The sequence below is a fragment of the Somniosus microcephalus genome, chromosome 25 (genome assembly GCF_052327205.1).
Source record: "Somniosus microcephalus isolate GS21.2 chromosome 25, FLI_Smic_1.0, whole genome shotgun sequence".
In the NCBI taxonomy this organism is placed as follows: Eukaryota; Metazoa; Chordata; class Chondrichthyes; order Squaliformes; family Somniosidae; genus Somniosus; species Somniosus microcephalus.
The window spans coordinates 47,232,378-47,255,718 of record NC_141011.1 but is presented as its reverse complement, the minus strand read 5'-3'; the positions used below and the strand labels follow the sequence as shown (position 1 = coordinate 47,255,718).

The following is a 23,341-nucleotide window of genomic DNA, read 5'->3' as shown; positions in this document are numbered from 1 at the left end:
TTGATGCTATACATCGCATCGATATAGACACATTCATTTTAGGAACACAGCACGTCAGTTCTCCCTATGCATCAAGACACAAGCTGACGGGATGGGCCTGCGCTCATGCCACATACTTAGCGCAACAACGTGCATTTATACAGGTTGAGCGTCCTGAATCCGGCAACGTCGGGACCGAGGCCAAGCCGGTTTTCCCAGACTTCGGAACGTGTTTCTGATGTCCGAAGTCCGGAAATATCGCAACCTGGACTCGGGCGTTTCCGGACTTCGGACATCAGAAAAACGTTCCGAGTCCGGAAATGCCTGGGCCCGGGTTGCAGTTTGACAGGGTTTCCGGATTCCGGACGACCCCTGCCACCAATCGTCCCGGAGTCCGGATCATTCCGGAACTCCGGATTTTGGACGCTCAACCTGTATAGCGCTTTTAACGTATCAAAGCATCCCAAGGCACTTCACAGGAGTGTTAAACAAAATTTGACACCGAGCCATATAAAGGAGCTGTTGGGACAGATGACCAAAGCGGTAGGTTTTAACGAGAGGCTTAAAGAAGGAGAGTGAGGCGGAGAGGTTTAGAGAGGGAAATAACCGTGGTGAGTTGCTGCAATATATATTAATGATCTAGACAAGGGAACTAGATGTAATATCTCCAAGTTTGCAGACGACACAAAGCTGGGTGGGTGTGTGCGCTGTGAGGAGGATGCAGAGAAACTCCAGTATGATTTGGACAGGTTGGGCGATTGGGCAGATGCAGTATAATGTGGATAAATGTGAGGTTATCCACTTTGGTGGCAAAAATAGGAAGGCAGATTATTATCTGAACGGCAATAGATTGGGAAAAGGGGAAGTGCAACGAGACCTGGGTGTCCTTGTGCACCAGTCGCTGAAGGTAAGCATGCAGGTGCAGCAGGCGGTTAAGAAGGCAAATGGTATGTTGGCCTTCATAGCGAGAGGATTCGAGTACAGGAGCAAGGATGTCTTTGCTGCAGTTGTACGGGGCCTTGGTGAGACCACACCTTGAGTATTGTGTGCAGTTTTGGTCGCCTTATCTGAGGAAGGATGTTCTTGCCATGGAGGGAGTGCAGCGAAGATTCACCAGGCTGATACCTGGGATGGCAGGAATGACGTATGAAGAGAGATTGGGTCGATTGGGCTTATATTCGCTAGAGTTTAGAAGAATGAGAGGGGATCTCATTGAAACTTATAAAATTCTAACAGGACTAGACAGACCAGATGCAGGAAGGCTGTTCCCGATGGCGGGGGAGTCCAGAACCAGGGGTCGCAGTCTAAGGATAAGGGGTAAGCCATTTAGGACTGAGATGAGGAGGAATTTCTTCACCCAGAGAGTGGTGAACCTGTGGAATTCTCTACCACAGAAGGCAGTTGAGGCCAATTCATTAAATATATTTAAGAAGGAGTTGGATATATTTCTTAAGGCTAAAGGGATCAAGGGATATGGGGAGAAAGCAGGGACAGGGTACTGAATTTGGATGATCAGCCATGGTCTCATTAAATGGCGGAGCGGGCTCGAGGGGCCGAATGGCCTACTCCTGCTCCTATCTTCTATGTTTCTATGTTTAATCCATCCCGTAGATTGCTACTGTGACGCTACTGTGTGCCAGTGATGAAGTGGGTGAATAATGAGTCCCAGTGGCAGGGGCATCAGTCAAGTGAACTACTCTGTCCTGGAGCCTTGTTGTTGCTGTACCCATCCAGGTGAGTGGTCAGGATTCATTCACACTCCTAACTTGAGCTTTGCAGATGGTGGAGAGACTTTTGAGGGGTCGGGAGGCGAGCTACTCATCGCACAGCGCCCAGTCTCTGCCCTGCTCGTGTAGCCACCGTGTTCGGACGTGGCTGGTCCGGTTGAGATTCTGGTCAACGGTGACCTCTGAGATGCTGACGGTGGGAAATCCAGCGATGGTCCATTGAAGGTCATGGGGGGAGATGGTTTGGGTTTTCTCTTGTTTGTGATGGGGATTGCCTGGCATTGCGTGCTTGAGTGTTGTCCAGGTGCCGCTGTAGGCTGGCATGGGCTGCTTCACTATCGCAGGAGTTGGGAACACGGTGGAATCGTTGGCGAACCTCTCCACTTATGATGGAGGGAAGGTCACTGATGAAGCAACTGAAGATCGTTGGGCCGAGGACATTTGACTGAGGAAATCCTACAGTCTGAATAATTATTCGCACAGAAATACTAGTCTGGATGCACAATACCTCCTTGGCCTTGCGTTCGATCGCAGGCTGCACTATCACTGCTTTTTGTCACATTTTCTGCACGTAACTTGACAGAATCTCACATTTTGCAAATACACCGTTAGAGGCCACTCAGCGATGAAATTAATGTTTGGATTTTAATACTGACCCAAGCAATTTTACGTGAAGGTTAGCAATAAAAATGCAATTATGTAATCCCCCAAAAACCCTAAAAGGCGGCCATTTGCAATGGCCAGAGGGTCAGGGGCAGGGATCGTGATGAATGCATCAACAGGCTTGTCATGTCTCACTCATCTGGAGTAAGATTCATTTTGGTTTCAAAATGCAATCCATTTTGATTATTTCAGTCTTTAAACACAGCTCCTCATGTTGAAATGGGTTTGTTTCAGGTTTCTTGGATCATAAATCTCACTCCCCACAGTTCCTCAATGTGACAGCTCTGGCACCAGCTAATTACGGTGCTAAAGGTTTAACTCGGAGCGCGGAGACCAGAGGCAAGTCGGAACTAGATTACCAAAAGCAGGCACTGCCCTCTTGTGGCTCGGCACCAGAATGACTGAGCTTTAAGCCCATTACTAAAGGCCCATTCTTCAAACTTCTATCCAGAGTTTGAAAACAGCCAATTGCAGCTCCGTGAGACAACATTTCTGGCGGTGTGTCTGTTCTGAAACCATTGCATCATATCCCCAACCCGGGCTCACGGTGCAGTGGAAAGGGGCACCGAATGCCAGGCTGCTACCCCCTGCCACACAACTAGACATTGGGAACTACTGAAGCTCCGAGGGTGCAGGCGAGGGGGTGGGGGGTGGAAAGAGAGCGAGGCAGGGGGGGGGGGAAAAGAGAGCGTGAGAGAGAGAGAGAGAGAGAGAGAGAGAGAGAGAGAGAGAGAGAGAGAGAAGGGGAGGAGCGAGGGCTAGATAGATAAAGAGTTATCAAGCTGCATGATTCTAGAAATGTTACTATGTTAAAATAATAGTCAATAATAAGTTTAAAAGCTTTTTACACATAATAAAGTTATGTTTCAGAAGTAAAGTCATTGGGTGCTAAATTCGGTTGATTTGTGCCTCCCGTTGGGGTGCTAATCAACTAGCGCCTGGGCGCGGCGCCGCTAACGCCTCCTGCAAAATTCTGCGGGAGGTTAGCGGCGGCGCTGACCATTAGTGCCGCCGGAAATGATGTCATCCCGGCTGTGATATTGGGTGGCACCCTCCGACTTACCGCCGGACACTATGTCCGCCAGGGTCAGGGGGGCCTACCTGCGGCTGGGGCGGCGCTAGTTAAAGGGGAGGTGTCGGGCAGCCAATTTTTGTTGCTGGCCGCCTGCCAGTACCTGCCCCCGTTGCTGTTCCCGGCCTCCATGAATCCCCCCGCCACCCCCCCCACCGCCGCGGGATGCCGGTTGCTCTCCTTGAGCCCGGCACTCCGCCGGGCTAGTTTGCCGACACTCCCGATCCCTGGTGGCCCAGCTGGGCACCGGTACGCGCTGCGCCAGGCTCCTCCCCTTTAATAAGGGAAGGCCTGCAGTACCGCGGCACAACGTGCCGCAGCGCCACGCCCAAGAGGGACGTGGGGTGCTTCCAGTAGCGCCCCTCCTCCCCCTTGGGGCGCTACCTGGGAAAATTGGCCGCGGGGGTGCTAACTTTTTCGGGGTGCTAAAATTAGTGCCCAGGCGAAGGTAGCCAATTTTTACCCATTGTCTGTAAACGGTCTCAATCCGAGGTATGTGCGGAAATAGATGAAGTCACCCAGAATGGTGCTGCAATGGCCCTTAGTGCTCTAGACTAAGGAGGGCCAAACAGTCAGCCAGGGCTCCTGCTGCCGACCATTATAAAGGCTGGCTCCGATCTCCTTCACAGTCACATAGCCTAACTCGCACCTCGAAGTTCCCACGGGGATAATTAGTGATGGAATCAACACCTTCAGGAGAAGGATGATAGTGGAACAAAAGTGATGCACCTTTTATTTATGGCCGATTGATAGTGGCCATTTCTGGCTCGATGCTTAAAAGCATGAAACGCGGAGCAAACCAGAGAGGGAGTGCAGGTGTTGAGAGTGAACAGTCAGCGGGTATTCTCCAGGCCCTCAATCATCTCCAATCTATACACGCAGCCTAAAGTGATGTTTTCTCAGTCACCCGGGAAGGGTGCTGTCAATCGATCATTGAATTTATTGTTCTCAGGGCAACAAGAACCATTCGGAAGTCAAAACGAGGCTCAAAGCGCAGGAGCCTCTCGGTGCTGTCAACAGACGAATGAGGCCTTGCACTTCTTTCCCATTCCTTTTCTACATTTCAGTTTATAGTGCGGAGTTTTTAAAGTTAACTAAAAGAAAAAGTCAGCCACTGAGGGGATAAAACACAGGAAGCACAGACACAGGAAAACCAGGGAAAGTACCTGATTTTTACACCTCACATTTGAATGATGTGATCACACTGCAGCTAGACATAGAAAAAAAAATTGAAAAATAGGAGCAGGAGTCGGCCATTCGAGCCTGCTCCGCCATTCAATATGATCATGGCTGATCCTCTATCTCAATACCATATTCCCGCTCTCCCCGCCATACCCCTTGACGCCTTTTGCATCTAGAAACCTATCTCCTTCTTAAATATATTCAGTGACTTGGCCTCCACAGCCTTCTGTGGTAGAGAATTCCACAGGTTCACCACCCTCTGAGTGAAGACATTTCTCCTCATCTCAGTCCTAAATGTCCTACCCCGTATCCTGAGACTGTGACCACTCGTTCTAGACCCCCCAGCCAGGGGAAACATCCTCTCTGCATCCAGTCAGTCTAGTCCTGTCAGAATTTTATACGTTTCAATGAGATCCCCTCTCATTCTTCTAAACTCTAGTGAATACAGGCCTAGTCGACCCAATCTCTCCTCATACGGCAGTCCTGCCATCCCAGGAATCAGTCTGGTGAACCTTCGCTGCACTCCTTCTATGGCAAGTATGTCCTCTCTTAGGTAAGGAGACCAAAACTGCACACAATACTCCAGATGTGGTCTCACAAAGGCCCTGTACAACTGTAGCAAGACATCCTTGCTCCTGTACTCAAATCCTCTTGCAATGAAGGCCAACATACCATTTGCCTTCCTAACTGCTTGCTGCGCCTGCATGTTTGCTTTCAGTGACTGTGTACAGGAAACTTTGTGCTATCCGGCACCGACGGGACCGAGCTGCTGCCGTTCCCTCAAAACTGCCGTACACTCCAGAGCTAATGTTGAAACATACGGAGATTTTCATCTCCGTATGAATCAACAAACCCTGTTGCTTAGCAACAGCCTCTAAACAGTCGGCAAGCATCTCTGTAGCATCTCTAGCTGAAGCTGTTGCTTAGCTACAGACGTTGCAGAGCTTGACTGTTCAAAAAAAGCAAAGAAAAGAAACGAAAAGAATAATAAACGGCTCCTGATTTTTGCCGGTGGCTCAAGCTTGCCGGACGGTTCGCCTCCAGATAACACAAAGTTTCCCGTACAAGGATACCCAGGTCCCTCTGTACATCAACATTTCCCAATCTATCACCATTTAAATAATACTCTACCTTTCTGTTTTTCCTACTGAAATTGATAACTTCACATTTATCCACGTTATACTGCATCTGCCTTGTATTTGCCCACTCACTCAACTTGTCTAAATCGCCTTGAAGCCTCTTTGCATCCTCCTCACAACTCACAATCCCACCTAGTTTCGTATCGTCAGCAAACTTGGAAATATTACATTTGGTTCCCTCATCCAAATCATTGATATATATTGTGAATAGCTGCGGCCCAAGCACTGACCCCTGCGGTACCCCATTATTCCTACTCTCTCTTTCCTGTCTGTTAACCAATTTTCAATCCATGCCAGTATATTACTCCCAATCCCATGTGCTTTAATTTTGCACACTAACCTCTTATGTGGGACTTTATCAAAGGCCTTCTGAAAATCCAAATACACCACATCCACTGGTTCTCCCTTATCTATTCTACCAGTTACATCCTCAAAAAACTCCAGTAGGTTTGTCAAACACGATTTCCCTTTCATAAATCCATGTGACTTTGTCTAATCCCGTTGATAATTACTAAGTGTCCTGTTATCACATCCTTTATAATAGACTCTAGCATTTTGCCACCCTCCAATTTGCAGGAACTGTTCCATAATCTATAGAATTTTGGAAGATGACAACCAATGCATTCACTATTTCTACGGCTACCTCTTTTAGTACTCTGGGATGCAGATCATCAGGCCCAGGGGATTTATCAGCTTTCAGTCCCATTAATTTCTCCAGCACTATTTTTTTTTTACTAATACCTATTTCCTTTAATTCCTCCTTCTCACTAGGCCCTTGGTTCCCTCGCATTTCTGGGAAGTTATTTGTGTCCTCTTCCGTGAAGACAGAACCAAAGTATTTGTTTAATTGCTCTGCCATTTCCTTATTCCCCATTATAAATTATCCCATTTCTGACTGTAAAGGACCTGCATTTGTCTTCACTAATCTTTTTCTTTTTACATACTCGTAGAAGCTTTTACAATCCGCTTTTATGTTCCTTACAAGTATATTCTCACTCTATTTTTCCCCTCTTAAATCAATCTCTTGGTCCTTTTTTGCTGAACTCTAAACTGCTCCCAATCCTCAGGCTTGCTACTTTTTCTGGCAACTTTATATGACTCCTCTTTGGATCTAATACTATCCTTAATTTCTTTTGTTAGCCATGGTTGGGCTGCTTTTCCTTTTGTGTTTTTGCGTCAGAAAGGAATGTATAACTGTTGCAATTCATGCATTCGTTCCTTAAATGTTAGCCATTGCCTATTCACCGTCATGCCTTTTAATGAAGCTCCCCAATCTATCATAGTCAACTCACTCCTCATACCATCGTAGTTTCCTTTGTTTAGATTTAAGACCCTAGTTTCGGATTGGACTTCTTCACTTTCCATTTTAATGAAGAATTTTATCATGTTATGGTCACTCTTCCCTTAAGGACCCCGCACAACAAGATTATTAATTAACCCCTTCTCATTGCACAATACCCAATCCCGAGTTGGCTCCTCAACGTACTGGTCTAAAAAACCATCTCATACACACTTCAGGAATTCATCCTCCACAGTATTATTGCTAATTTGGTTTGGCCAGTCTATATGTAGATTAAAATCACCCGTGATTACTGTAGTACCCTTGTTACATGCATCTCTAATTTCCTGTTTGATGCCATTACCACTACTGTTTGGAGGTCTATAGACAACAATGTTTTCTGCCCCTTGGTGCTTCTTAGCTCCACCCAGACTGATTCTACATTTTAATTTTCTGAGCCAACATCCTTTCTCACTATTGCTCTGATTTCATCCTTTACTAACAGGGCCACCCCACCTCCTTTTCCTTTTCGCCTATCCTTCCTAAATATCGAATATCCTTGTATATTCAGCTCCCAGCCTTGGTCACCCTGCAGCCACGTCTCCGTAATCGCAATTATATCGTATCCATTTACATCTATTTGTGCTGTTAATTCATCTACGTTATTACGAATGCTTCGTGCATTCAGATACAGGGCCTTTAGACTTGTCTTTAATATTTTTAGACATCTTAACCTTTTTTTGTACTATGGCCCTATTTGTCTTACCATTTCCTCTTACCCGGACCCTATTTGTTAGTGCACTCCTGTGGCAGAGCCACCAAGGGACTCTTATATGTATGTACATAATTGCCTTTAACAGTGAATCGGTACCTGTATTTGTTTGCTGTATGTAAATAACGCGGTCCCTTTAAGATGTAGACCGAACGCGATGACGTCATCACGCAGGTCACGTGACGTTCCCAATGGCGGGAAACGTGATGACGTCAGCGGGGAAGCTTCCAGAATCAGTCCTCGTGGAGTCAGCCTTAAGCAAACACCTGTTGTTTAGTTCTCTTGCGTTTTAACTGTTACTTCCACCAGTTTGTATTAAACATCGTTTAATTACCAGAGTTGCCTGGTCTCAGTACTTCAGATAGGAATTTGGCAATTCCTACACTCCTTTGTTTGTACGCTCTGCCCCTTCCTGACACAATCTGGTTATCCTTACCCCAATCACTTTCCTGCACTGGTTGTCTTTTCTCTTTAGAATTCTAGATTTCTCGCCACTGGGACCCTCCCCCACCTTATTTAGTTTAAAGCCCTATCTACCTCCCTAGTTATTCGATTCGCTCGGACTCTGGTCCCAACATAAAGTTGATAACCGGCTGCGAAGAAGCTGCAGATTTCACTGCTCCTTCTCCGATTGCTGCCGCATTAAGTGCATCCCCGGGGCAGCACCGCACTGTGGGCCTACAATACAGATGCCTCTTTCCACACAGCGCTCCACAGCAACATGGCAAGCCATTTCTTATTGGTATTGGGATATTCATAAGTCAATAAGCTTTCACTGGCATCACACATCTCCTAGTTCTGCAAGGCAAGCACATTCCCATGGCTTCAACCCACTCTGCCCTTTAAGTAGCTCCCTCCTAACTTGCAACCCCCCCCTTCTCCCCCCACGCTGATGCACAGTCTTGTCATTTTCCACCTTGACACTCGCGTTCTCCTCACTTCCTCACTCTGGACCAGCACCGTGTCCTCCGTTCCCTCCTCCCTCCCACAGTCTACAAACTCAATCCAACACATTCCCACCGCCACCCCCCTCCGTCTTCCATTCCCCTTTTCTCAACAGTAGAAAATTAAACTAAGAAAAGACTTGCATTTCTATAGCGCCTTTCACAACCACCTGACATCTCAAAGCGCTTTACAGCCAATGAAGTACTTTTGGAGTGTGGTCACTGTTGTAATGTGGGAAACACAGCAGTCAACTTGCGCACAGCAAGCTCCCACAAACAGCAATGTGATAATCTGTTTTCGTTATGTTGGTTGAGGGATAAATATTGGCCAGGTCACTGGGGATAATTCCCCTGTTCTTCTTCGAAATAGTGCCATGGGATCCTTTACGTCCACCTGAGAGGGGAGACAGGGCCTCGGTTTAACGTCTCATCTGAAAGACGGCACCTCCGACAGTGCAGCACTCCCTCACTGGAACGTCAGCCTAGCTTTGTGTGCTCAAGTCCCTGGAGTCCCACAACCTTCTGACTCAGAGGCAAGAGTGCTACCCACTGAGCCACAGCTGAAACTAGATGATGATGACTTACTGCTTGAAGCCGATCTATCTACACTCATACCTACCTCGGTAATGGCAACATTAAAGCAAAATAGCGGTGCGTTCGGTGCCAGTGCACTGAACAATTCAGTTTATAGAAAAACGAAATACTTTCTCAGACTATATAATCCATCTACAAGATGCACTGTAGCAACTCACCAAGGTTTCTTCAGCAGCACCTCCCAAACCCGCGACCTCTTCCACCTAGAAGGACAAGGGCAGCAGGTGCATGGGAACACCACCACCTCCAAGTTCCCCTCCAAGTCACACACCATCCTGACTTGACAGTATATCGCCGATCCTTCATCGTTGCTGGGTCAAAATCCTGGAACTCCCTCCCTAACAGCACTGTGGGAATACCCTCACCACACGGACTGCAGCGGTTCACCACCACCTTCTCGCGGGCAATTAGGGGTGTGGCAATAAATGCCGGCCTTGCCAGCGACGCTCGCATCCCGTAAACAAATATAAAAAATAAAACCATGTCCCATCCAAAATTATCAACACTGCACTTCATTACTCATTCCCCTTCTAGTGAACTATGCCCCCACCACCGAGGCAAAAAGATATGATATATAATCAAACATGGTATAAATTATGTCACTCACTCTGTATTGCCAAGTGAAACTCGCCCATCCGTCTGACACTTTCTAACACTGGCGATATTAACTGTGTATCTTTGGATTTTTTTTTATGTATCGTAATTGATGTGATAAATTGATCTCAGAGTATTTCCCACTATCTCGTGTTTTCAGTGCTGGGAGTGCTGACTGTAAAGGCCAGGCAAGCCACAGTGAAGACGTTAACATTGAGAGATAGTGTTAAAAAAAAGCACTTTATCATAAAAAGGTTCCAAATGGGATCACATTAAAAATCCATATTGAAATCTATGGAACAGCAGAGGCCGACAGCTGCCGTCATATAGCCAGCCGTGGACGCGTTTACACAGTGTGATGAAGCTTCACCATTGTATCACACAAATGGTTTTGACGGAAGGAGAGAATGGAGACAACATTTTACGAGATACCCCTCCTGGCACAAACATAGAAGATAGGAGCAGGAGTAGGCCATTCGGCCCCTCGAGCCTGCTCCGCCATTCAATGCGATCATGGCTGATCATCCAAATTCAGTACCCTGTCCCTGCTTTCTCCCCATATCCCTTTAGCCTCAAGAAATATATCTAACTCCTTCTTGAATATATTTAATGAATTAGCCTCTACTGCCTTCTGTGGTAGAGAATTCCACAGGTTCACCACTCTCTGGGTGAAGAAATTCCTCATCTCTGTCCTAAATGGCTTACCCCTTATCCTTAGGCTGTGACCCCTGGTTTTGGACTCCCCGACCATCGGGAACATCCTTCCTGCATCTAGTCTGTCTAGTCCTGTCAGAATTTTATAAGTTTCAATGAGATCCCCTCTCATTCTTCTAAACTCCAGCGAGTATAAGCCCAATCGACCCAATCTCTCCTCATACGTCATTCCTGCCATCCCAGGTATCAGCCTGGTGAATCTTCGCTGAACTCCTTCCCTGGCAAGAACATCCTTCCTCAGATAAGGCGACCAAAACTGCACACAATACTCAAGATGTGGTCTCACCAAGGCCTTGTACAACTGCAGCAAGACATCCTTGTTCCTGTACTCAAACCCTCTCGCTACGAAGGCCAGCATACCATTTGCCTTCTTAACCGCCTGCTGCACCTGCATGCTTACCTTCAGGTCGGAATTTGGCCGGCGCTCAGAGGGCGGGTTTGGAGGCGGGTCCCGCTGTCAAAATCTAAAAGATTGACAGCGGGTCGGGATCCCGCTCTGAACCTGCCTCCGTGTCTGTTTCCCAAGTGTAGGGTTTTCCTGCGCTTTGCAGACCCGGCATGAAGCGGCGTGTCAGCCAATTGAGATAGTTAAGAGGGTCTTTAAAGGTAGTTGAACAGCATTTTACCACCTTCTAGCCATTTTTCCAACTTTTCCACAAGGTTCCCATCGCTCGGGGATCATGTCAGGTAAGTGTGTCGGGTTCTCGATGACTCTCCATTGCTGTGAATGGATGACAGCTGCAAAAATGGTATAAAAGCTACCATTTCACAGCTGTTCACTTTCCAATGTCAGAAGCTTCAGCCTTCAGGATTTGGAAGACACTTTTGAGCTGTATGCAGTTTGGAGCAAACTCTCTATCCAGTGTCACCTCCTTGGAGCAACCTCTCTCACCACTGACAGATCGCTTCTGTCATCTCAACTTCAGCTGCCATCTACAGGAAACTTTGTGCTATCCGGCACTGACGGGACCAAGCTGTTGCCGTCCCATCAAAACTGCCGGACAAACCAGCGCTAATGTTAAAACATACAGAGCTTTTTGAGCTCCGTATCTAGCAACAAACCCTGTTGCTTAGCAACAGCTTCTAAACAGTCGGCCGTAGCTTGCAAGCGTCTCTGTAGCTAAGCAACAGCTTTAGCTAGACCTTGCAGAGCCTGACTGGTGAAAAAAAAGCAACAAAAAGAAAAAAAACTTACTGAACCGACTCCTGAATTTTGCCGGTGGCTCGAGCATTCCGGACAGTTAACCTCCGGATAAACCAAAGTTTCCTGTATTCCAGCAGCATCGGTGCCCTTGAAAATAATCTCACCTTGGCCCTCAGAATCCGACCACAATCAGCCACACCACCAGCACCAACAACACTAACCTTCTCCGCAATCACCTGATGCTGCACAGGACAAAGGGCATCAGCACCTGACCACATTGCTGCCAGCAATGCCTCACCATGGCCAGATTTGCTTCACTTGACGCTGTACACTCTGGCTGCCACTTGATGCGCCAGGTTGGCACCACCCCACACCAGCACCATAAAGCATCCCTACAATGGCCAAGCCATTCCTTTCACACTCACCACCATTGGTGGTGGGGGGGGGGGGAACGTTATGTCTCACCATTCACTGAAACTCACTAAGACACTTCCAATGGTGCACACAAATCTGTCCAAGAAGGCAAAGTGTTGAAAATAAAGATTTCAATGCCTGACAACACATTAACAGACACTTTACACGAACATTGGCAAAAACACACAAGTGCCTAGGCTTGTGTGTTGTTAGTTGGTATGATTGGACTAGGATGAGGTGAATGTGAGGGGTGGCTAGTGAGATGGGGAAGTGATAACGTAGAGAGGGATGGGTGGTGGTGCAAGGTAAGTTGGTATGAGTTAAGGATGTACAGGAGTAGGGTAGGGAAGGCAGAGTGATGGGGATGTGATGAGTGGCACAGCAGGATGAAGTTGAGTGTGGCTTTGCAGTAACGTTTCGTGATCTATTGAGATCATTGAAAGGTTTGCACCACTGCAGCCTGGTCCTCCTGACAACATCCCTGCTTGTGCCCTCCTGTGCAATGTGCAACCAGGCTGCTTTGGTCTCCTGGGGAGGTGTCTTCCGCTCATTGGAAAGGAAGAGAACCTCCCTGCGTGCTGTGACTCCCCTCCATAAGCATATGAAGGGAGTCATGGGAGAGCCTGGGTGCAGCCGTGCCCCTTTGTGCAGTGCTTGTCAGTGTTTGCAGCACCTCAATGCTGTAGAACACTGACAGCACAACTGTCAAAATCAATGTGGACATGGCCCCTTTAAGGAAATCAGCTGATGACGTGTCATCAAATGATGTCATCAGACCTGCTTCCTTTTAATTGGCCAGGAACCTCACAGGGCGGGCTTAACAAGCCCAATCAGGGCAAAATCACTTGGAGGAGGTGGGATGAAGACAGGAGCGGGGTTTGAGGCCGCCACCTACTCCGGCCGCATCAGACTCGCCACGGTTGACGAAATCGCGGCCAAAGTCTCGCCCGATAGGACAGCACTAGAGAGCCAGACACAAAGGTCAGCGATCCTACTTGATGACCCTCCCAATACTCCAGTCATCAATTTTGATTTTTTTAGGGTTAATCGTGATGAACGATGTCAGTCTCAGTATAATTACACCACCCACCCGTGGCATAATCTCCTTTATTCCTTATAGGGATTTTATGCTCCACATTTAGGAACGCTGTCAAGGCCTTGAAGAAGGTGCAGTAGAGGTTTACTAGAATGGCACCAGGGATGAGGGACTTCAGTTATGTGGAGAGACTGAAGAAGCTGGGGGTTGTTCTCCTTACAGCAGAGAAGGTCAAGAGGAGAATTGATAGAGGCGTTCAAAATCAGGAACGGTTTTGACAGAGTAAATAAGGAGAAACTGTTTCCAGTGGCAGAAGGGTCGGTAACCAGAGGACACAGATTTAAGGTGCTTGGCAAAAGAACAAGAGGCGATATGAGGAAACATTTCTTTTACACAGCGAGTTGTTGTGATCTGGAATGCGCTGCCTGAAAGGGCGGTGGAAGCAGATTCAATAGTAACCTTCAAAAGGGAATTGGATAAATAATTGAAGGGAAAGAAAAATGCAGGGCTATGTGGAAAGAGCGGGGGAGTGAGACTAATTGGATAGCTCTACCAAGGAGCAGACACAGGCACGATGGACCGAATGGCCCCCTTTTGCACTCTATCATTCGATGATCCGATAATACTTTAGAATTCAGGTTCATTGTCCCAATAAGGATGGCAGGAGCTTTGGCCCCTTTCAGGACCAGGTTCTCCTCCTCGTCCCACTCTCAAACTGTACAAGAGCAGGGAATTAGGATTCATCAGTTCTGTTCTACAGAGGCAGCTGCTCCAGGGTGATGGAACAGATAAAAAAACAAAAGGAGTAAATCTCGTATTAATGAGCCCCAGACATTTCAAAACATCAGACAGACAGGCAGGAAAGCAAGGAAGACTGAAGTTCAAAGGATTTGGAATCAATGTTTCCTACAGTTAATATGGGGCCACAAAACTGGGATGTTTCCTCGACCTGGTTCTTCTGCAGGATTCTCAGGTGAGAGGGCAGCGATGGAACACGGAAAAGAAGTTTCTGCCACAACAACAACTTGCATTTATATAGCGCCTTTTAACATAGTAAAACATCCCAAGGCGCTTCACAGGAGCGATTATCAAACAAAGTTTGACGCCGAGCCACATAAGGAGCTATTAGGGCAGGTGACCAAAAGCTTGGTCAATGAGGTAGGTTTTAAGGAGCGTCTTAAAAGGAGGAGAGAGGTAGCGAGGCGGAGAGGTTTAGGGATAGAATTCCAGAGCTTAGGACCGAGGTAGCTTTACTTCTAGAGAAGCAAGAAGCTGCTGAGAGTTACAACTCAATTTTCAATTTCTGCAACTGAGCAAGAGGCCATCGCGCCTATTACTGGGGAACTGCAACTGGCGAACATCAGTGTCACAGCATCTAAATGGAGGCTCCACTTAGAGCTGTCCACTCGCCCCGCTTAGGTGGTCTGTTTTCTCCTCTGTACAGAGTGGGGGATATGATTTTAACAATAAACGGCATCAGATCTGAAGCATCTCAGCAAAGAACGTGGGACTGCAATCCCACCACCCCCCCCCGCGCGGTGGCTCATGGTCTTCCCATCGTTACAGCAAACCTGATCCTGATCATTTACAAGTGCTAGCCACACTTCTCAAACCTGAGACCGAATCTCGTCGTAGGCTGTACATTTCTGATTTTAACAGTATTTTATGCAGTGATGCAAATACATGCGCCCCAAAAAATAGGAGTGTTCCATAAACAGCATTCGGTTACTCAGCTTCCAAATTCCACCTTTCTGGAGTAAATACGTTAGCACAACCCTCAAAGGACTGATGCAGCTAATGCCGGTTTAATTGCCTCGGGGTTTATGTGGAGGATCTCTTTCAAACACTGATAATCGCCTCTTCCCATCCCATCCAAGTTGGTACTGCAATGGTGCTTTGGGGTGGACATGAAGGGGAACAGGCTCCCGATTCCAACCAGAGTAACCTCATTGTTCTTATTCCCCACACTAGGGGAATCGAGGGATATGGGGATCGGGCGGGAAAGTGGAGTTGAGGTCAAAGACCAGCCATGATCTTATTGAATGGCGGAGCGGGCTCGAGGGGCCGTACGGTCTACCCCTGCTCCTCATTCTTGTGTTCTTATTGCACCAACTTTCTCTCATTCATAGCAAATGTCATGTAATGTATCAAATGTACTCACTTGATGCAGCCAATGATAACTTGAGTCAATGGATAAATGAGTGGTTCCAGAACTTCGTTGGGATAAACTGTGCTCAGCAAGCGACACCAAAGATACAAGCAGTGAATGAACTGCCAGTTATAGACAGACTGATAAGTCTCCTATACACAAAGAAACAACGACGTTAGGAAAAGGAAACAAGCTGATGCGGTAAAATGTTAAACAATCAAGTTGTACAGGAAACTCTTTTTTATCCGGCACCGACGGGACCGGCGTGGTGCCGGTTTATCAAAAAGTCCGGATTACAGAGAGGTACAGTAAAAGATACGAGAGCTCCGTACACAGCAACAAATCCAGGCTTCCCACATGTGCAGGAACCCCGGCCACAAGATCCAGGTGTCCCTGTTGCTTAGCAACAGGTGCAGGAACCCCGGTTACACAGCCACAGATCCAGGAACGGCCACTACAGGAAACTTTTTTTTATCCGGCACGGACGGGACCGACGTGGTACCGGTTCATCAAAATTTCCGGATCACCGAGCGCTATAGTAAAAGATACAGAGCCGAGAGCTCCGTATAAAGCAACAAACCCTGTTGCTTAGCAACAGGTTCAGAACAATGGCCACAAGTTGCAAGCGTCTCTGTAGCTTAGCAACAGCTGCAGCCACACCCTTGCACAGCAACAGATGGAGGAAGGCAAGTAATAAAAGTTACCTGAACCTGCTCCTGAATTTTGCCGGTTAAGAGAGATTTCCGGTTATTTAGGTGCCGGTAAATCGAGAGTTTCCTGTAATCTTATTTTAATCCAAAATATGACAGAAAGAATTCCTTAGAAGGCAACAGAACTTGTACTGAAGAAATGAAAGACTTGCATTTCTATAGCGCCTTTCTCAACCTCATGACGTCCCAAAGCGCTTTACAGTCAATAAGGCACTTTTGGAGCGTAGCCACTGTTGTAATGTGGGAAACGTGGCAGCCAATTTGCGCACAGCAAGCTCCCACAAACATCAATGGCCAGATAATGTTTTAGTGATGTTGGTAGGGGGAGGAATGTTGGCCCCAGGACACCGGGGAGAACCCCCCCTCCCCGCCCTTCTTCGAAATAGTGCCATGTGATCAAGTTATTAAAAATGGCCACGTGCGTGAGTTACTGAAAGAGCACATCCAACAAAGGAGTCGGTGTCTTTGGGGGAGGAAGGGGGGTCAACTGGGCATCGTTTCTTAAAGTAAACACGCGGTGGGAGAGTGTAAGGGGGGGGGGCGGGCGACAGAGTATTAATGGTAATGAGTATCAAACACTGCCATTATTCTGTACCGGCCTCTCTCCACCTTGTGCCTAAATACTCAACTCCGTCACTTGGAGCCAGTATAAAGGGAGGATTGAAATTTTAAAAAGAAATATTCATAACATAAAAGGCAAAAAAAACATTTATTACCTTTTTCTTCATCGTCATGGCATTTCGGAGATGAATAGCCAGCTGTCGGATGTAAATGAAAGCATGCTGGTAGGTAATCTGACTGTCTAACGCATACACCTCCGTCAAGGTGCGCTGCATAAAATTGATCATCGGGAGCACGTTCGGTGATGTGAATTTGCAGTTCTTAACATAGGCTACGTACATCTGCTGTAAAATGAGAGAGAGGGAGAGAAGGATAAACGAGTGCCATCTTGCATCGAAGCTAGCTTCTTCTACACCTAGTTGTGTGCTCAGGCTTTACTTTGCTCACATTTGTTGGACAATATTCTCTCCTTCCACCTCCTGCAGTCCAACGGGAGTCTGTTCCGCTCCGGTACCTTTGCCCAACTGGCTATTAGTCACTGTCTAAAGGCTCGCGCCTGAATGACGAGCAGCATTCAGGACGCACCACAGCCGAGCCCAGCTCGTCCTCGCCAGCAGGTCTACCCGCTCAGTTTCAGCGGACGTTGCGGCACAGCCATCAGAGGCGGCGGGAACTGTGGCCGATATTCCACCCTCTAACCCGGGGGGGGGGGGGAGAGAGAGCAAAGCCCAGGGTGCTGACGCCCCTTACCACCACCTAGTTTGCGATCAGATATGCCAGCACAGGCTGGAAATTGGTTGGTATGGCTTAGTTACTCACTGGATATATGCACCAAGCCATCAGAGACGTGTCATTTGCGCGCACACACACACACACGAAAGACTTGCATTTATATAGCGCCTTTCACGACCACCGGACGTCCCAAAGCGCTTTACAGCCAATGAGGTACTTTTTGAAGTGTAGTCACTGTTCTAATGTAGGAAACGTGGCAGCCAATTTCCGCACAGCAAGCTCCGACAAACAGCAATGTGATAACGACCAGATAATCTGTTTTAGTGATGTTGGTTGAGGGATAAATATTGGCCCAGGACACCGGGGATAACCCCCCTGCTCTTCTTCGAAATAGTGCCACAGGATCTTTTATGTTCACCTGAGAGCGCAGACGGGGCCTCAGTTTAACGTCTCATCCAAAAGACGGCACCTGACAGTGCGGCACTCCCTCAACACTGCCCTGGAGTGTCAGCCCAGATTTTGTGCTCAAATCTCTGGAGTGGGACTTGAACCCACAACCTTCTGACTTGGAGACGAGTATGCTACCCACTGAGCCACAGCTGACAGGTGAACAATGCTTCCACGCAACAGTCAAGTGGCACATGATGGGGTTGCTAGCCCTTCGCATCCAAGGCACATCACCAATTACTCACAAATAACCAATATATTAACACCTTTCTCTGAACTGTGATCTGATTATATTTGAGTTTTTGATGCAAAGGAAAATGCTCCTGTAAAGCCTAAAGATTTCCAGATAGAATTTAGTTCAAATTGCTCAACGGAAGATTTAAATCACCATAAAGACAAGAGGTAACTTCAAGACGACCACAGTTTCACTTTATTGAGGTTCCCAGTGTGAACACGGCCCAGTGCTATCATGCACACACAGTTCCATTCCTCTTGTGGCTAACTTTAAATGTTAAGAGCGACCAGTGAGAGCATCCCTTTCTCAAAGTATTGAAAATATCCCATTAAAAAGGTTCAATAGTTCCCAGGAGATCTCACTGGGGACTTCTGAAATGCCACTTTGTCCCGGATTGGAGTTATACTCCACTCTGTGCGATGCTGAAATGGTGCAAGGTGGCTTCAGTGTAAATCCAGCCTCAGGTCAGGACCGGACACCCAAGTTATAAATGCAACTTTTCACAACTGCTTCACATTGATATGAAAATGGTAGTATAATCTCACACCGTGAATTGGAGGCAACATGCACATTTACCAGTTCGTACCCAACAAAAGCATCACAGTTTCTGGGAAACTAAAAACGAAAGATAACCATCTGTCAGTTTAGATGCATTTTTACAAACACGCTCTCTCATTACCTTGAGCACTAGATTCAGATACATATCTTGCTTCTGTCGGCATATTTTGTTGAGAATTAGGAAGGCTAGAACACGCACCGTCTCCTCCCCTGTGCTCCACTGGTTTATCGCTTGCTAGAGGGCATAATAAAAGGTAGGAGATAAATGCAGGTAGCAACGAGAAACCGTCAGCTGCAATAAAAGGCTCAAAATATTTCTAGCTGCATTGTTCACTACTGGCGCAAAAGTAAATGGATTTTTTTTTTGTATAAAAGTATTCAGGGATTTTATTTTTGACATTGCCAAGAATAATGGCCCTCCTTTTACCCTCACGCTCGGAGGGATTCTTGCACACAGACTTCCAAGCTGCAACTCTGCAACGTTGATTTTCCAACAGACGTAGGGCAATTTAAATTCAGTTGCTCACATACCAAGAGAGATGCCAACAGTGGCAGCATGTCACCGCACTCCAATGCGCCCCTTGGCTGGCCGCTACTTCAGTCGGTGTGAGAATGGCGTCGGAAGGATCAGGCATCCGTGTGCCTGCCAGCTCAGGAAATCACACCATTCATACGAGGGGCATTTTTTACAAGTGGGCAGGCAGTGGTCGCTTTTTTGTAGCTGGCTCACTCTCGTCCACAGCTGTCCTTGATCACTACATAAAACCCAACTGAAGAAACTTAGAAGAAAACTGCTCTGCCCAATAAGGAGAGATTTAAAACTCAGTGCCTACATCTGTTATGAACCGCACCTACATCTGCACTTTAAGCCATCCTGAAAGAGTGGCCACCTCTGGAAAGCACTGCACCTTACAGCAGTAAAGGGGAGTGCCACAGGCCGAAGACACAGGCTTAACTCTTCATCTCTGTTCAACTTCCAGCTGCAGTGGAGAAGGGGGGGAAGGGGAGAAGGGAATCACTGAATGGGGACAGGAGTCACTGGGCCAGTGTCATATTTTGACCGGCAGCCATCCAAAGAGGGCGTTGCTGGCAGGTTGGAAACAAATGCACACTGGGTTCAAGCGACGGAAGGCCAGGACCCACCAAAAACTGGGAGATTTGCACAGTTTTGGTCTCCTTATCTGAGGAAGGATATACTTGCCTTGGAGGCGGTGCAATGGAGGTTCACTAGATTGATTCCTGGGATGAGAGGGTTGTCCTATGAGGAGAGATTGAGTAGATTGGGCCTATACTCTCTGGAGTTTAGAAGAATGAGAGGTGAGCAGCTGAAGTGAAAAGGTAAGGTTAAATCCATTATTAAAGAGTCGGTCAACAAGCCAATAATTGCTTTAATTGGTTCTGTAGAAGGGTTTCGACCCGAAACGTTGACTCTATTTCTCTCTCCACGGATGTTGCCTGGCCTGCTGAGTTTTTCCAGCGTTTTCTGTTGTTATTTCGGATTTCCAGCATCCGCAGTATTTTGCTATCATATTGCTTTAATTGGGTCGCCCGCCTCTGCGGGTCGGGTCCGATATCACAGACACACCATTGGGAAAGGCGTGTCATGGCGGGATGACAGCGGGTTCCCGACCCACTGTCAAAATAAATCAAATTTCCCACCCGACCTTTCACCGATCCCACCCGCTGACTACCCCCCCCCCCCCCCCGCCCCCCCCCAGGAAACTTCCGGCCTACGTCTTTCATCAGAGGGCCAATATCTTTCAATCAATAAAGCAGAGAACAAGCGCACCTCCACCCAGTGTAAAGGTAACCAACAACTGAATGGCAGAGTGCTCAGGCAGAGGTTCTCTGAAGTTCAGTAGTTAATCTTTACACCGGAGATAAGCCTGTGCATTGAAGCATCCTGGTTGAAATAACACTTTCCAATCCATCAGATTATCCTCATTAAGCACAACCTATCACCATGAATTTCAAAACGCTGGGTGCATGAGAACATTCAAAGTCTCTAGATGACTGCCCCCACTAACTGGCTCCGGCTGTATTAAAAGATATCACTGCCTACGCCGTTTGTGTGTCATAACACTTTTTTTTATGATAATAATAATTAGTTCTAGCTGGGCTGTTTGATGCAGCAGTACACAGTAGTAGCGGGAAGGGCAAAGGGGAGAACAGGAACCACTGTGCCCCAGGCGAACAGGCGCATCGGTCATTAGCCGATGATGATGGGAGTGGAGAATCGTAGAAATTTACGGTACAGAAGGGGAGCCATTCGGCCCATCATGTCTGTGCCGAGAAGAGTCCACATACCAGAGCATCCCGCCCCTCCAGAGTGCATGAAGAGGGACACAGAGTAACTTGGGACAGGGTTCTTTTGGGGGGTTGGTGGTCAAGCTATTAAGTGTTGTGAAATGGAACGATTTCCCCACTTTCGCGTTCCAGAACCAACATCACGTGTTCCCACGCCAGCTGTAGCATGGGGAAAATGCAGAGTAAATCTCTCTCTCTCACATTCTGTTCCAACGACTTCAAAGAGCAAACCCTACTGCACCAGTGCGACAAATCCATTTCTCCCAACAATCTTGTGACCTTGAGTGAGAATGCCAAACTAGGTCACATTATGAGGCATTTTGCAATAATGACCTTACACCCATGAAAAACTGGGCCGAGACGGCCCAAACACAATTCAGGGAATGGGGCGGAAATAAGCTACACTGCATCAGTTTGGCCAAATTCAAACACCAGTCCGTCAGGAAAAAAAGGACAGTGTGCTAACCCACTGTGCCGTGCAGTCTCCTTGCCCATTTATTATGATATACACTTTTACTTGGTAGAGTGGCATTGGCAGTGAGCAAGGTGTCCCAGCATCAATGTGAAGAAGACAAACTCCAATGGCATCTATGACGCACTTTTTCCATGGGTCCCAAGAGCAAGCGTATGCACAGAAAACACGGCCCCCTTCTTACTGGCCCTCTAACAGGGACCAAGGAATGGAGACAGAGTAAAAAGGGGAGAGCAGCACTTGAGTCCCGCCCTCCTGGAGCCTGAGCCACAGTAGCTTGAGCAGAGAAGGAAGTTATTTGGACAATATTAACTTGAAAGTTTAATGTGGAGCCCTAGAGTTGGGAAAAATTGTTTTGAGTAACGGGTACAGGTGGAAGAATTGAATTCTACCATTTTGTGAATGTAATTGTTAAGAATGCAACACAAAATTGGGCTCTTAATAAAACCACAACATATAACAGAAAACACAATGAACTTTGGGATACAGCATTTCTGCGGCAGACAGACGAACATCAACATGTTAATAACCGAGTCACTGGTGTACGAAACAAGCAGAAAACAGTGGACTATACAACAGGTCAGTCAGCATCGGACAAGTTAATACTGTGGGCACAAGGACTATATCCTGAGAAACAATCTTGCACCCGTAACATTAACCTGTCATTTCCTTTTACAGATGCTGCTTGGCCTGCTGTACATTTCGCTTTTTGTTTGTTTCTCAGCATCTGCAAGTTTTTCTCCCCCTTTTTAATCACTGGTGCATTATCTTATTGGGGGGGTATTGTGTAGACTGGGCCCATATTCTCTAGGGTTCAGAAGAATGAGAGCTGATCTCATTGAAACATACAAAATTCTTACAAGACTTGACAGGGTAGATGCAGGGAGGATGTTTCCCCTGGCTAGGGAGTCTAGAACCAGGGGTCACAGTCTCAGTATAAGGGGTCGGCCATTTAGGACTGAGATGAGGAGAAATTTCTTCACTCGGAGGGTGGTGAATCTTTGGAATTCTCTGCCCCAGAGGGCTGTGGAGGCTCAGTCGTTGAGTATATTCAAGACAGAGATCGATAGAGTTTTGAATATTAAGGGAATCAAGGGATATGGGGACTGGGCGGGAAAGTGGAGATAGGGTAGAAGATCAGCCATGATCTTACTGAATGGCAGAGCAGGCTCGAGGGGCCAAATGGCCGACTCCCACTCCTATTTCTTATGTTCTTATGGGACCCGCCTGTAGGATAACGACTCAGAACAATCGTCCGTCAGGTACATCGTCCTTTTCTGATACCACCCACCCCACGCCCACTCCACCCAAAAAAAGGTCTCAAGCTCATCATCAATTTACACGGGATTATCCAGGCCTTACCTTCAGAAGTAGTCGGCAGTGTTTTGGAAAACACAGATAGTAAGACACTAACTGAAGCACATGCCGCAGGACAGCACTGATGACCGAGGCTTCGGTCAAACTTGATAAGAGCTGAAAAAGAGAAGAAAATTTAGACCTGAAGATGGTGTGGAAAACACGCGCGCTACGACTGAAGACTACACGCTTGAAAACAAATCTAATATCTGCAAAGCAGCGAGAGACCAGCGGAGTGGGAGAAACCCGTAAAGCGTGGAGTTTATTCTCAGCGAGAGTCCAGAAGTGCGGAGTTTAGCGGCAGTTAGAATGGGAGAGATTGTGGCAAGGCTTTTCCTTATTTATGGCGTTGTATTTTGATTTTAATTGACGTAGTTTTAATTGTTCAAATACGAAGCACTGTTTAACTTGCTCATCTGCTGCCTTGCGGTTTGACTGGCTGGAGTCAGCAATAGGTTAGTTAATCCATTGATTGAAGCAGGTGGCGTGGGTCGCGGTTCTCTGATCAGCTGGTCCTTACTGTGGCAGTCGAGAGTGTTCAAGACTGCGCTCGTTAATAAA

General features: G+C 47.2%; 1 protein-coding gene across 2 annotated transcripts in view; it reads right to left on the bottom strand.

Annotated features, from left to right (window-relative positions):
- noc2l (NOC2-like nucleolar associated transcriptional repressor) overlaps positions 1–23,341 on the bottom strand; it is a 221,235-nt gene that overhangs the window by 157,215 nt on the left and 40,679 nt on the right. For both annotated transcript variants that reach the window (XM_085967329.1, XM_085967330.1), the window contains exons 8-11: positions 22,787–22,897; positions 18,767–18,880; positions 16,829–17,017; positions 15,415–15,554 (exon numbers count right to left, since the gene is read on the bottom strand). In XM_085967329.1, the coding sequence (XP_085823455.1) occupies positions 15,415–15,554; positions 16,829–17,017; positions 18,767–18,880; positions 22,787–22,897 (554 nt within the window). The remainder of the gene's footprint in view (positions 1–15,414; positions 15,555–16,828; positions 17,018–18,766; positions 18,881–22,786; positions 22,898–23,341) is intronic.